General features: G+C 38.5%; 2 protein-coding genes across 2 annotated transcripts in view; one reads left to right on the top strand and one right to left on the bottom strand.

Moving 5' to 3' along the window:
* Positions 1-6,345, top strand: part of LOC115340598 (poly(rC)-binding protein 3-like) — a 149,835-nt gene extending 143,490 nt beyond the window's left edge. Inside the window, exon 13 of the mRNA XM_030012441.2 lies at positions 4,203-6,345. Coding sequence (XP_029868301.1) covers positions 4,203-4,263 — 61 coding nt within the window. The 3' untranslated portion in view covers positions 4,264-6,345. The remainder of the gene's footprint in view (positions 1-4,202) is intronic.
* On the bottom strand, positions 1,112-13,106 carry ZNF830 (zinc finger protein 830). Its single transcript, XM_030012448.2, has 10 exons — positions 12,934-13,106; positions 12,688-12,787; positions 11,630-11,750; positions 11,040-11,073; positions 9,428-9,642; positions 9,001-9,091; positions 8,257-8,320; positions 5,111-5,191; positions 3,699-3,775; positions 1,112-1,791 (listed from the first exon to the last, which is right to left on the bottom strand). Exons 1-10 carry the CDS (start codon positions 13,053-13,055, stop codon positions 1,608-1,610), a joined length of 1,089 nt encoding a protein of 362 aa, XP_029868308.1. The 5' UTR covers positions 13,056-13,106; the 3' UTR covers positions 1,112-1,607.
* Between the last annotated feature and the right edge of the window lie 851 nt (positions 13,107-13,957).

Genomic DNA, 13,957 nt, shown 5'->3' with positions numbered 1-13,957 from the left:
TCATTATTTCGATACTATCTGAATGTTGCTGTCTCAGCAACACTACTAATTCACCTAAGACTGCAGCTTTGCGTCAAACATTTTAGCAACTTAAAGTAACAGCTACTTACACTTATGGTTATTAAATCAACCAAAAAACAGTGGCTGTAAGCCAGCATATGTGAGCAGGAATAAATGGATGCACCAAACTGCTAAGGACCATTGCTTGAATTTTGACAGCTTTAGAAATATAAAGAAAGAGCTGAACCCAAGGATCACGGAAACCAGGAGTGGTAAAAAGGCATCTCACAACATGGAAAGGGCTCCCACCATATCAAGTCTTTCTTCTGAAACAGGCAAATCAAACATCTAGCTTTAGTTTTTCTCTTTACTGGTTGGTTAGTAAACATCTTTGAGGCAAGTATTTAGAATGCTCTCATAAGAACAAAGCTTGGTTTCTCCCTTTAAAACCTCACGAACTTGTTTTAAAACTAGAATCTTTAAAAAAAAAAAAAAAAAAAGGAAAATGTTAAGCTGTTCTTTCACAACTTTACTTTTTTGCTTTTTTGATAAAAATCTCAAACCACACATTTCTCCTATTTTTTCAAAAGTCCTCAGCAAATTTGAAATGTTTTAAGATTTGCAAAAGTAAAATAAAAATGCTTCATTGAAAAAAAAAAAAAAAAAGAGAGATACTTACCAAAGCTCAAGGTAGTTCTGCTTTCCATGTTCCAGTCTTCTCAAGTTTGTTGGTTCTCGATTTTACTTCATCTGTGTTTATCAGAACAGAAACCAATTTTAGATGCTCTCTGTGTCTAAGATACCTTAAGAAAATTTCCAGTATTTACAGCTAGATAAATTTTACCTCATCAGTTTCCAGTGCAGTACCTTCCTCTCTGGCATTTTGTGACCCTTTCATTTAGTTATGCAAATATGTAACCATTGTGTTTTCACCCCTCTGGTTCAAGAAATATGAGGTATGCTATACTATGGCTGCACTAAGCAAAACAAGATACTATAAAGAAAAATATTCAGCACTGCCTATGGCACATCACAGAGTATCTGTGGAAAAGCTGTAGCTCAACATTTCTGAGCTTAGTCCTTACATACACAGAGAAACTGTAACAGATCCTGAAAAAACTGTACATATTTTATTGGGAGCTGGGGCAATGGACGGAAGAGCACTTATAAATTTTAAGATAACATAAATGCAGAATATTTTCCTTTCCCTAACCCCCCCAATCTGGGAAAACTCCATACACCATCACTTTTGCAAGTCCTTTACTTCTATACACAATAACCCAAGTCTCAAAATTGCCAGATATATCTAATGCTTCCAAAACCTTAGAGATTCTTCAGTTACTTATTAATCCCATTAAAATACCTCTGGTAGGAAACCAATAATTTTAATAGGAAAGGTGCATTCAATATTGTAAAACATTTGCAATATACAGTTTTTACAGCAAGTAATACACCACTGTAGATCTACAAAGCTGGGGGTTTTTAATACACTTGGCTCTTTACCATCTCACAATCATCTTTAAATAAATATTCAACAAAAGCATCTCACTTCTAACAATGGAAATAACATGAGAGGTAAAGAGAATATCAACCATGTTGCAGAAATGCTACAACAAAGCCCCTTTCACCCGCCAGTCTTGAGACAGCAAATCCTGCAATTCTTCTTCATCTTCGCTACCAACAGCTTCATCCTCTTTCTCTTGTGTTGCTCTTAATCTCATGGCTTCCTTTAGCTTCTCCTTCATCAGATCCTGGCGGTTACGCAAAAGCTCAACACGGCGGTAACATTCACTGTTGAAAAGTAAACCACCTATTAACATTTGTGGCCTTTCCACATTAATTGGATTTTCTACAGTGCTGGATTTTGCTTCTCCAACTTGGGATAAAAACAACTTGCTAGCTTCCCATCGATTGAAAAAATAAGCTTTCAATATGCTTGTGCACCTTCTCTGTGTTCATCAAGTGGAAACAGACCAGATGAGAGGAGAGGTGTAGTCAATTCTCTAGCAATTAGATCTAATCCAAGAATTTAACAACTGCAATACGACCACAAATCATTTTTTAAAAAAGCACACAGAACCAATATCCACTTCCACAGAGGAAGAGATGCCATTCTTTGCTTCACTTATGGTTTTCATATATGGTAGAAAGGCGAGATACCAACTGGCTATCAATTTTGATAACTTAGGGACAGCATCTCTGAAAATAAGAAAAGCAGCACAAGTGTTCAGATTCTTTATCTGCTTACTGTGTGCTATAACAGAACATTTTAAGTAAACACAATCCACAAGTTTCAGTTTTCCATTTACTTAAAAAGTTCTGTCCTGGAAATATGTTTTATAACAATTATTCTAGCCATTGTAACAGGCTATTTTGTTGAAAATGCCAAGTCCTATCAGCCAGATTTAAATACATCTTTGCTTCTTTCATTCCTATTTGCTAGAAGAGTCAACAAGGAAAGATTATTATCTGGATCCTGTTTCCCCTTGCATATCTGCAATATGATTACTTACAGGCAGTGGCAGATGAAGATTTGAAGGCTAAAGGAAAACATGAATGTCACTGGAATTAATCTGATTTTGAATTTAATTTGAAGTAGCCCGAATTTAAATACACTCAGAAGACAAAGCTACAAAAACAGTCTTTAAAAGTCTATTTGGAACTTTTATTTTTGGGAAAAATAATTATGCTAACAAACTTCAAATTCTCTACAAATTTCTGAATTTGGGTCTACGTACTATAGCATCCTAAACTACTGGGAAAAATGAATGCTCAAAGACAGCCAGGTTTAGATCAAGCCCTCTCCAAAATTACATGAACATTGTTAAAAGACATTCATGTACTACCAAAGCTCAGTTTGAACCCAATGCTGCTGTTGTTATATGCTGATTACCTGTAGCATGTAAAACTGTACAGATAGCTTAAGTGTTGCTTTAATTTTTAGTGTCTTCTTTTTGTTGCAAGGTTCATTAAAATCAGAATTAATGTTTTTCTTTTCAATTGCTACCATTGCCACAATCACTGTTAATCAACGTGTTAAGATACATGGTAATGGGAACAATCTGTTCTACTAAGCTGTATTTCAGGTTACCTAGAGTTTAAACTAATGCTTATCCAACTGCTACACCTACCATTTCAAGAAAACAAAACAAAAAAAACCACTTCATGTAATAAAGTCCATCATTCAACAAAACCTTTAAATAAACTTTCATTAGAAACAAGGAGAGTTAGTCACATAACAGGACATTTTCAGTACAGCAAACGGATGGCCAAACCACCCAAATCTCATTATTGAAATTTTAATCGCATACAGAATATCAGACCTTGTTTTTTAAAAATGTTCACATAAATTCTACATCAATCAGAATTCTTACGGAAGTACAAATTAAGACATTTGACAGGGGGGAGGGCGACAGTTTGTTCAAAGAATTTGCCTTCTATTGCTTTATTTTGCCCATGCCTGCTTGCTGTACTTTCAGTGATTCTAGTGCATTCTCTCTTTTGCAAATAAATTTGCACCAAAATTCATGTTTTTATTAGGTATCATTAAGCAATTTGAGGGAGTCTGTCTATTTAGGTGATTAATGAAAGGTACTATCACAGAAGATTCAAATTAAAAATGTCTTTATCACTCTAGTCAAATAGTGATCCATTACTGCTGGAGAACAGAAAGTTTGAGGAAAAATTGATCTACTTACATCTGCTCATCAATTTCTCCAATCTGACGATCTAGTCGTCCCTCCTCATCCTCTTCTGCCACTATTGCTTCTGAAATCTAAACCAGAAAACCACTAAGAAAATTCACCTTCATCCTGAATTCCGCTGTTGTTCCTTTTTGATGTCTGTGTCTTCCCTTTCTCCCCTCTACCTCAAGTCAATGTTAGTCTCCTATATGTATACTCCCACCTTCACAAAAGACTCTGGAGGCAAATACAGAAAAAACCTGATCTGGTTTAATTTGAAATGGAAATGTTTTTTCTTAAAACTAAAAGTAGTTTGGCTGCTTTGGGGTTAACTTTTCAAATTTTTCAATATACTACTATTTGAAATGGAGCATAAACAAACTACGCACACCCAAAGTCTGAGGTTGAAATAGGAGCTATATCCCAATGCTTGGGACTTAATTACACACACTTATTGAAAATACTGGTTAAATATTCCCACTAGATCCCGAAGTGTTTCTAACCTGTTATTTTTTTCAGCATATACTTTCTCAAATCTGAATGTCTGGGAGATGCTATGCAATCAATGGTCCACGCATAACTGAGAAGATTCCTTCTAAGCTGAAGAATTATCTGAATGGCTAATGCTAGCAAAATGTATCCACCACTGCTTTTGTATGAACATTCGCTCTGTTTATAGTGCTGACTGCTTTAAAATGAGCAATGATAAATTTTTTCACCACTTTTCTTAGCAGTTGACATATGAGCAATTCTTTACAATTAAAGTTAAAAAACTAGCAAATACTCTAGGGGAAGATTGAGAACATCAGATATCGTTAGTCACAGTTTTATATTGTACAAAAGGGCAGATAAAAACCTGTTCCGGGAAGACTTTCCATGCAATGCTGAACAGTAAAAAATGGAAGTACAGAAAAATTGTGGCCAGCTTATGTGTCTCACACACAAAATCTTTTGTCCCTCCCAAATTTTGGGGTTCCTTTCCAATACATTTAAATTAACCATAAAACCCAGGTTACCTACACTTTATAGATTGTTTTTGAAAAAGGCAGACAAACGGTTGGTGTTTTGTTCTATGTTTTTCAAGGTTAAAATATCTCACCTAAAGAAGAACCCAAAATTATGTCCTGTTTGGATACAGGACACTGATCTGAAGTATATGCCATCTTATTTAAATACAGTTTAACAAATGTAACTAGATATATATTGATGACTGGATCCTGATCAAAAGTTTTTTCAACTTTATTTCCCTTGAGAGGAAAATAGAAGGAACCCTTTGCTCATTTATAAAGTGCATTTAACCACACACTGCATTGCAACAAACAGCTGACAAATGCAGATGTCAGTCATTTTGCAGAGCTGCATGAAACTGTTGTTTTCCTTATTGTGTATAGTATTTAGAATCAATAAAAATAGATTCCATTACTTACTGTGTTGACCTGTCGCATTGCCTTTTGAAATTCATCCCATTCTTTGTCCATCTGATCCTTTGGAGCATCAACTTTTCGCACCTAAGGAACATGAAAAAACAGGCTTATTAAAAATTTATGTCTAGTGACTCTTTGGGGCACTGTAAAACACCTGGAGAAATAGCACAAATTATGCTGTGTTCTCAGAAAAGTCTGGTCAACATACTTCCATTCAAGTAATGTATAAGAGAGTGCAGCTGCACAATGGTTTTGGAGGAAAAATCTGACTATTCCTGGATTAAAACAACATCCTTGATTGTAACGTTAAATAATAATTGACTAAGAATGGATGGTGTGGAATGTTCAGAGTAACACAAGTGACTAGGTCTGTTAATTTGATGGTCTGTAATTTCACTATGTTGGGTGATAACTTTTAAATTCTGTAAGCTGCCTGTTCAATCATATATAGTAGCTATCTCACAAGCCAAAAAGCATTGAATTATTTGCCTTTGGCATAACACATCAAATGATTCAGTCACTACTCTGACTGGTGTTAGATAGTCTGACTATATTTCAAATCTAGTCTAATTTTGTTGGCTAACAGAAGAAATAGTACACCTACATACCAATTTTAATGACATGCAAAGCTTTTTCTTCTGTGGTAGATTACATTAAGTACTAAGACAAGAAGGCTGAAAAAGTAATAGCTGTAAGAATGTGTTTAACATCTACAACTAAGGTAATCAAAACCAGATTGTGCTTTTAATACGAGCAAATAAACAAGATAACCTACCTGTGTAACCAAAACTTCCATAATTCAAGAGTGGAAGATGCAGCATATAACATATGTTAGATGACAGATGATGCCTGGCTCTGGACTGGGTGGAAATTATATAGCTAGGAGAACTAAGCAGTTTGAACAGAATAATTCATAACACCATCTTTTTGCATTAGTTTTATTTTTCCTTTATTCATTCCTCTCCTTTGGTAACACATCAGTCATCATCATGCTAAAGAAAAGTTTGGTATGTTTTGTTCCTGAACGATTATACAAAATCCAGTAGTATGAATTAAGTTTATAGAATAAATTAGAAGCTTCCAAGCAAACTACATACTGGGAAGTAATAGTCATCATTTCATTTTTCTGTTCTGTGATTATTTCTATCATATGTGTATGTACTGTGTTATTACGCATTGTGGTTGTCTTTTGTAATTCATAATTATTTGTATTTCTTACAATAAATTTAAACACTAAAGAAATTATTTTTTCCTTGAAATATTTATCTAATCCAGAATTTATATGCTTTGTAAATTCCTGATGTAAAGAATCAACATTTTTCAAGCGCAAAATCTCCCTTCCAAATGCTCACTGTTAATTCTGAAAATAATTATTTTGCATAGGATTCCAACACAGAATCACTGCAGCCAACTCAACATAAGCAATCACAAACATTTTCCTTCCCCTGCATATTAGCTAAACTTAGAAAGGACTGATTAAAAAGAAGAGCACCTGGAAGCAATTCAAGGAAGAGCTTATTGGAACATGTATCCACTTGTAAATTTTATCAGCTGAGGTGATAACCAGAACAAAGATCACTAACCAGCGTCCTCACAGATATAAGCAGATTCTCCTTTGCCTGCTAGGCATTCCCACTTTGTACAAGTTTCCCAACTCATGGTGAAACTAAGTATTTGAAAAATTTAACACTCCAATTAGTCACATGCAAAAAAAAAAAAAAAAAAAAAAAATCAAAACAACAACAACAACAAAAAGGTATGGCTTTTTCAGCTACATATTTCAGTATTCAAAATGTCATTATTCAAAACTATTCACATATGCCAACACGTGGGCATGAGTGGTGCCAAAAGAATCTTGCCAGAGCAAATAAGAGACACCCAAGCTTGGGATTGGGACAGTGGGACTAACCGAACATAAGGAGGTATTATTTGGAAGGTCTCCAAATCAGAAGTCATGGCTCGACCTCACAATCCAATTTAAATACACCAGCAGCCTTCCACAGTGTGAATAGGGAAATATACTCAAGCAAAATAAAAAAGACTTTGAGCCTACAACACTATTATTTCAATAAAGCAAGCAGGAGAGCCATCAAATCTGTGGCAAATTTTACAAACCAAACCAAACAAAAAAGTTTGTATTTCAAATATCAGTGTTTATTTTGGTCATCATTCTGTACTGTGCAAGTTGAAGGAAGTATGCATCATTTTGATCAAAATTTCAAGATTTTTAGTTGTGGGGTGTTTTTTGGGTTTTTTTTGTTTTGGGTTTTTTTGGGTTTTTTTTGAGAAACACGTTGAATGCCCATATTTCTTTTCTGAGCATCAAAAAAAGCTATAGTGATAAAAGACAAGAGGGCTGAAGACCAAGTTCACTGTTGTAGTATGCCAGTACTAGAGATTACAGCGCATGCCATAACCTAGCTATTTTCATTCTAACAGGATGTATAGTATCAGTCACATAGTAACTGTTAATACTTTTCAACAGGATCCCTCAAAGGACATTAGAGAACTATTTTTATATCTTCAATTCCGAAGCAGAATTGGATGTACAAATTAGGTGAAATGCTTTTCCTGGGATGACTCAAAGAAATAAAAGCAACAGGTGGATTGTCCAAATCTCAGTCCAGCATTTTAACCAACAAATAACATTTCTTTGGTTTTCTTTAAGAGCCACAAAGGAACCACAATCAAAAAATACCTTCTGAGAGATGATTTAACAAGGTCTTCCTGCCCACCTCCATCCCTTTTCATGTTTTCTAATAGAGAATGAATGGTTCAAAGCTGCGCCAGGGGAGGTTTACACTGGACATTAGGAAGCATTTCTTTACTGAGAGGCTAGTCAAACACTGGAATGGGCTTCCTAGAGAGGTGGTCGATGACCCAAGCCTGTCGGTGTTTAAGGGGCTTTTGGACAATGCCCTTAACAGCATGCTTTAACTTTTGGTCAGCCCTGAATTGGTCAAGCAGTTAGACTAGATAATCGTTGTAGGTCCCTTCCAACTGATATAGTCTATTCTATTCTAAATAGTTCAGTCCGTTCCTTATATTCTGGTATGACTAATTACCTGGAAAAGCATCCTCACTACTTAGAAAAATCTTTACAACGGGCAGAAATAAACCCAACAGCATGAAAAGAGCAGATCACTTACTTTTGCGTCCACTTCAGGATCATCAAAGAAACCTTCTGGCAAAGCTTCAGCAGTGTTTTCTTTCCTGAAATGTTTGATTACTATTATCCTAAAGTTAACACTTCACAACCTGCTTTATTGTAGAGTTAAAAATAGTCAAGAATAAAATCCATAATCTTTTATGAAAGGACCTAGAAATGGAGCAAGTTTTTTACACCCCAAGTTTTACCTACAACCATCAAAACCTGCTTCTTCAGTTTGGTCTTAAGTAACTTAAAAGGAACTGCACAGACAGATTTAAATCTCACTGTCAAAAAAAGAGCTACAGCTTAGGCTTCTTAAACTATTCTTTCCAGTGTGCTGAGCACACAAACATTTTAACAGCACAGTCTCTACTTCTGAAAGCTGAAACCACTGTCTAAAAAAGTGCTCAAGTGAGCTGAACCATTACTACAGAACAAGCAAATGGTTTTCTTTAAACAGTTAAAAGCAGTGGTTGACATTAAGCTTCCAAAGTACCCTGCGTTAAAATTTGCAAATAGATGTCTAACAGACACTGTATGACATATTGCTCCACCTCTTATCCTGCCCCTACAGTGTGAAATACCTGTCTGAAATAATGCCAGAGGCTGACATACACACAAATTATTCCAAATACAAGTTAACAATATGACAGATTTCTAAGTGATCACAATCTGCATTTCCTGGAAGAACAACATTTATTTACAGTTCCCAAACCTAAAAATATTTAATTTGACTGCTTACCTTTCCACTACCTTCTCTTGTATCTCTGCTTTCTGTATGGATCCTGAATGGGAAACTATAGGAGCAGCTGTAGTTTTGCTGTCAAAGAAGTCTATAAGAAAGGACAGAAGCCTATGAACAAAAAGAACAACTGTTCAAGCTTCTTTATAAAATTCTGACTAGACAAGAATTTCAATTAATACCTTACTGAATCAAGGGAAGAACAGACAGACATTATTTCGTCTGACAGCCTCAAACAATTAGAACATAAAACCAATAAGCATGCTGAGAAAACACCACACAATAAAAAACTAGCAAAGAATCTCCTTTCTCTACACACGCTAACCAGCTAATAGCAATAATTAGAAAAATAAACGAAAACCCTTCCATCATCAGTTAAAACACAATTTTTCCTTACTGAATCACTTACTATTTCAGTCAGCATTACCTGCAGGCAGAGAATTAGCTATTACTTCTTGAGTTGGAGGTGGAATTTCAGTTTTATGCATAACCGAAGATTTGTTTGATTCATCTTGTTCTTCCTCTTCCTCTTCATCATCATCATCATCGTAATTTCCTGACAATAAACTGGGACCTGGACCCTTTGAAAGCTGTTCGTTCGCGCTATCTTGCTCTGTTTCATCAAAAAAATCTGCTGGTAGCCTAGTAAAGAACAGACAACATAATTATTTCAAACTTCACAAGAATCAGTTACGGTCTAGCATCCGAAGCCTATTCAGCCTGTGAGCAATACAGCTTTTTAGATACAGTGCAATACCCTAAACTGCGCAGCTACCCACGTAACCACTGTCTGAAGGCAGCACGTGCTTGTTGCCTTCATTTGAAGTTCCCCAGAAATGCTCAGGTTAATTCTGAAAACACATTTCAGTTCCACTTTTGTATTTGAGTATTCAATATCAGAAACATTAATAAAAATATCCCAAAACAAAGTGCATTTGGAGGAATGGCAGCTTAGGAGATTCCATCTCCGCATTCGAAGTTACTTACATCAGTATACCTGCTGTGAACACATTAAATACAAAATTAATAGTTCAACAGTCACACTAATGTCATATAAACCTTGATAACCTTCATGTATAACACAACTACTTACCGGGGGGACTTACTGCTGCTCAGAACTGCAGCTTAGAAGAGCCACACAGGCTCAGCAATGAGAAAACCCAGATTTGCTTATAATAGCTGCAAGCCTCCGAGGCAAACATTTTTCCAGGTTATACTTTAAAATAATCATACCGATCAGTTTAATACTGAACAAATCTCTCAACTGTTAATTTTGCACACACACTCAGAATTTCTACAAGGTAAGTGTTTTCTACTATCAAGGTAAACAGCATGTAGTAGCTATGCAAGATAATAATAATTTATCCTGTGAAGAAGTGTACAGGAGACCTGCAGGCCTCCTGTGACATCTACCAACCCCACAAAGATGTCCAAATACCACCAGAAATCTTTAGTGGCAGTAAGATGCTTAACCAAATCGAAGTCAAATACACTCCTATATTTGGGAGAGTTCCAACTGCATGACATGCATTTACACGAATTTTAAGTGACAAAAACATCTTAATAAAGATCTGTTGATGACATTTGTTAGTAGCTGCTGTGAATAAATATAGTTTAAATGTATATTTAAGTACACATTTAAAATTTGTCTTAATTTCAGACCACCATCTCTTCTGCAGTATGCTAACATTAAAGATTAGAGTGCATGCCACGATCTAGTTATTTTCATTCTAGAAAACTGCATAGTACCACCACATATTAATCCTTAAAACTCTGACAGTGACAGTAAAAGAATTTCTGTTTTGTCAGAGACTCTAGAGTTAATACCATGATTTTCTCATCTGCACTGAGGAAGATGCTGCCATGTTCAGGAATACACACCCACGTTAGAAAATGAGCAGAAGCAGGGATCTACTGATTCTCTGAATCTTTACCCTTGGCTAGGAAGGACAGACGAGGAAAACCAGCAGTTTTTACCAACAGAGAATGCAGCAGTTGGTACAGTTACAAAAAACTCATATGTAATAAGATCTACTTACCCAGATGTAGACGTATGTGGGCTTTCGTCTGTACCTGTGTAACAGCCAACAGTCACTTCTTACAATCCATGCTTTTAACAGAAACATCCCTCAAACAAACTCCTACTACAGCAGCAAGTTCACAAATGCACACTTCCACATATTTTATATTTACACGTTTAGTAGCACCAAAGGCAAAAAAATTAACTATCATTAGCATGAACTTTTATGCATGGTTTGAGATAAACCAGTGGCTTGATCCCACTAAAAAGGACTAACACCATTTCTGGGCAAGCGCTTCTACTGTTTAACTTACACTGTTTCTGGTTCTGTTTGGACCAAGCCCACAGCTCCATGACCTAATTTAACCCAATAACCCAGAAGAAAACTAGGTAAACTACCAAAAGTGCAGTTCTCTCCTGATCAGCGAACTCACAGAGAAAGAGCAAGACAGACTTTTTCCCTTTTCAGCAGCAACAGGCTGACATTAACTCAACAGCCTTGTGTATTCACACTCACTTCCACGGGAAAAAAAACCCAAACCAAAGACATTCAAGATATAAAATGGCTAGATTCTGGCAAGTGCCAGATAAGTTTTTTTCTCTCCTTACCTTTTACTTTCTTTAACTCTGTATTTTCTGTGTCAACAGTTTTTCTCTTGACAGGATGAGATGACGTGCTAGCAGCTGAACCAGTTGCTGTCTGCTTTGTGCCTTTTAATTCTGCAACTCTCTGTAAAGAAGTACAAAATTCAGGATTGCAGCTTAAAATACAGCACTTTTAGAACAGTTTATTAAAGTGAGCTAATATCTTTCTAGAGCAAGATCACTGAAATAGACATCATGAATACCAAAACCAAGACCGATGTTTCTGTCAGCCTCTTGAATGATGTGACATGGGGGCAGAGGAATTGACACTTGCAGAAGGGAGGTTGTACTAGTAAGAAAGGAAAGACCAAGACCAGTAACATTTACAGCCGTAAAACACTGGAGGAAAGAGCAGGAAGGCTGGACTCATCCTAAGGTCCTGGAATATTAAGTGTTTTAAAATTAAAACACAGCAGTAGTATTAAAGACATGTCACTGTGCCTTCCCACGATGATCTACTCAGAATGCAGGCAATGAACTAGGCACCCCCTTAGTTCTTTTGGTCTTCTCAGTACTTGTAAAATTAAATGCAATCTCTCAGTTTCTGCTAAGAAGCAGCAGCAAAACTTAAAAGGATAAAAAAACCGCATTTAAGGTTGCATCCAAGTTAAAAGCTCGCTGAAATTGTTTTACAAATTCTTGTCTGCTAAATTATGAAGAAAAAAGCGCGTATTTTCTCAACCACGTGTAAGCTGTCACTTGGTAACATACGGGTAGCAAAGCAATCCCAAGGAGGGTTTCCAAGTCCGAGCTGCAGACAAGCGACAGTTAAACGCTGTCGCTAAACGTCGGAACAGCTTCATCCCAAGAGCACGCCCCTGGAAAGCCGCGGGCCGACTCTCTCAAGGGCTGGCCTTTCAATCGGTACATAGGTGTTAAGAAAACAAAACAAGACGAAGCAACCAGGCTTGTTTTCACACAACTCTCTCCCGGCAGAGGCTCAACGGTGCCCTATTAGCGCACACCTCAAAAAGCAGCAACCCCCCCCCCCCCCCCGCCCGCCCGGCGGGAACCCAGCTGACCTCACGGTGCTGCTTGCCCAGGACGTGGGTCTGCCACAGCAGCTCGCTCTTCACGGGCGCGTTGCACAGCGTGCAGCTGAGGTGTCCCAGGCTGTTGTACGTGGCGGACGCCGTTAAGGGAAGCAGGGAGCTGCGGCGCGGACACCCGCCCCTCACCGGCCGGACACCCCCTCCCTCCCTCCCTCCCTCACACCGCGACGGGCCAGCCCCCGAGGCGAGGGCCAGGGAGCCCGGCGACGAGGATATTTGGCGAAGGGCGAGTCGATCCGCTTCTTTCCCGCCTTCTGCAGCTGCTTCTCCCGCATGAGGCGCCGCAGCTCTTCCTGCCGCACCTGCTTCCGACCCGGGCCCACCCCGGCCGCCGCCATCTTCTCCCGGCGAGCACAGCGCGCGGGCGGCACCGCCGGCTGCAGTCAGGCTGCGGCTCCGCCCCGCGGCGCCACGCACGGCGGGAGGGCGGGGCTGCCGGCAGGCCCCGCCCCGGGGCGGGGCTCGGGGGGGGCGGGGCGGGGTCAGAAGGCCCAGGCCCGCCCCCAGAGGAGGAGGAGGAGGAGGAGGAGAAAATTATCTCAACACAGGAGCTGAATTAAATTCTCCGGCTTGATCAGGTTTGTCAGAAGTTAAGCCTTTGGAGCACCATCAGAACTAGATGGGCACGGTAATCCAGCTGTGGGCCACGTCTCTGAATAAGTTCCCTAAAACGCACCCCCAGACCTGCCCAAAATAAGTAAAAAAATAATAAGAAAAAGTACATCCCATACATCCAGATCGAGAAAACCTCAGTGTGCAACACAACTGTGAAAAGTGCTTTAAAAACAAACAAACAAACAACTTTTTTTTTTTCTTTTTCCTCCTCTTTTTCAGCTTGTTGCCGATCATTCCAGGGAACATTTCAGGCTTTGATTCCCCGCTCCCTTTGGGGAGACCTTGCACGGGCAGCTCCCGCTCCCAAACACCTCCTACTCGCCCACACAGCGCGCACTGCGACACGGACAGCAGCACGCATTTTCCCCACTAAAATACAGCCCATCTACAACATTTAGTAAGCGCACCATGACCAAGAACAGCAGAGAACTTTCCATATTTTATTTTTACCTTTTCATTCATGATAGTACAATAAAATAACCCCCCAAAAATCTAGCCCCAAGTTCCACAGCGTCAAGTACTCCACACCAAACCACGCGTGACCGTTAAAAGTCAAAAAAGCGTTACTCCAGGTTTACAGCCACATTACCTTCAGGACGACTCGGTCACAGGACGCCACTACAAG

Source organism: Aquila chrysaetos, chromosome 4 (assembly GCF_900496995.4).
Source record: "Aquila chrysaetos chrysaetos chromosome 4, bAquChr1.4, whole genome shotgun sequence".
NCBI classification, from domain to species: Eukaryota; Metazoa; Chordata; class Aves; order Accipitriformes; family Accipitridae; genus Aquila; species Aquila chrysaetos.
The sequence above is the reverse complement of the archived record's forward strand: the minus strand, read 5'-3'. Positions and strand labels throughout refer to the sequence as shown.

Coding starts and splice junctions, on each gene's coding strand:
- ZNF830 (XM_030012448.2), bottom strand. CDS start 13,055: ATGGCGGCGGCCGGGGTGGGCCCGGGTCGGAAGCAGGTGCGGCAGGAA. Junction 12,788..12,933: donor ATCGACTCGCCCTTCGCCAA/ATATCCTCGTCG, acceptor GGCGTCCGCCAC/GTACAACAGCCTGGGACACC. Junction 1,792..3,698: donor GGAGAAATTGATGAGCAGAT/GTAAGTAGATCA, acceptor ACTTTTCAACAG/TGAATGTTACCGCCGTGTTG.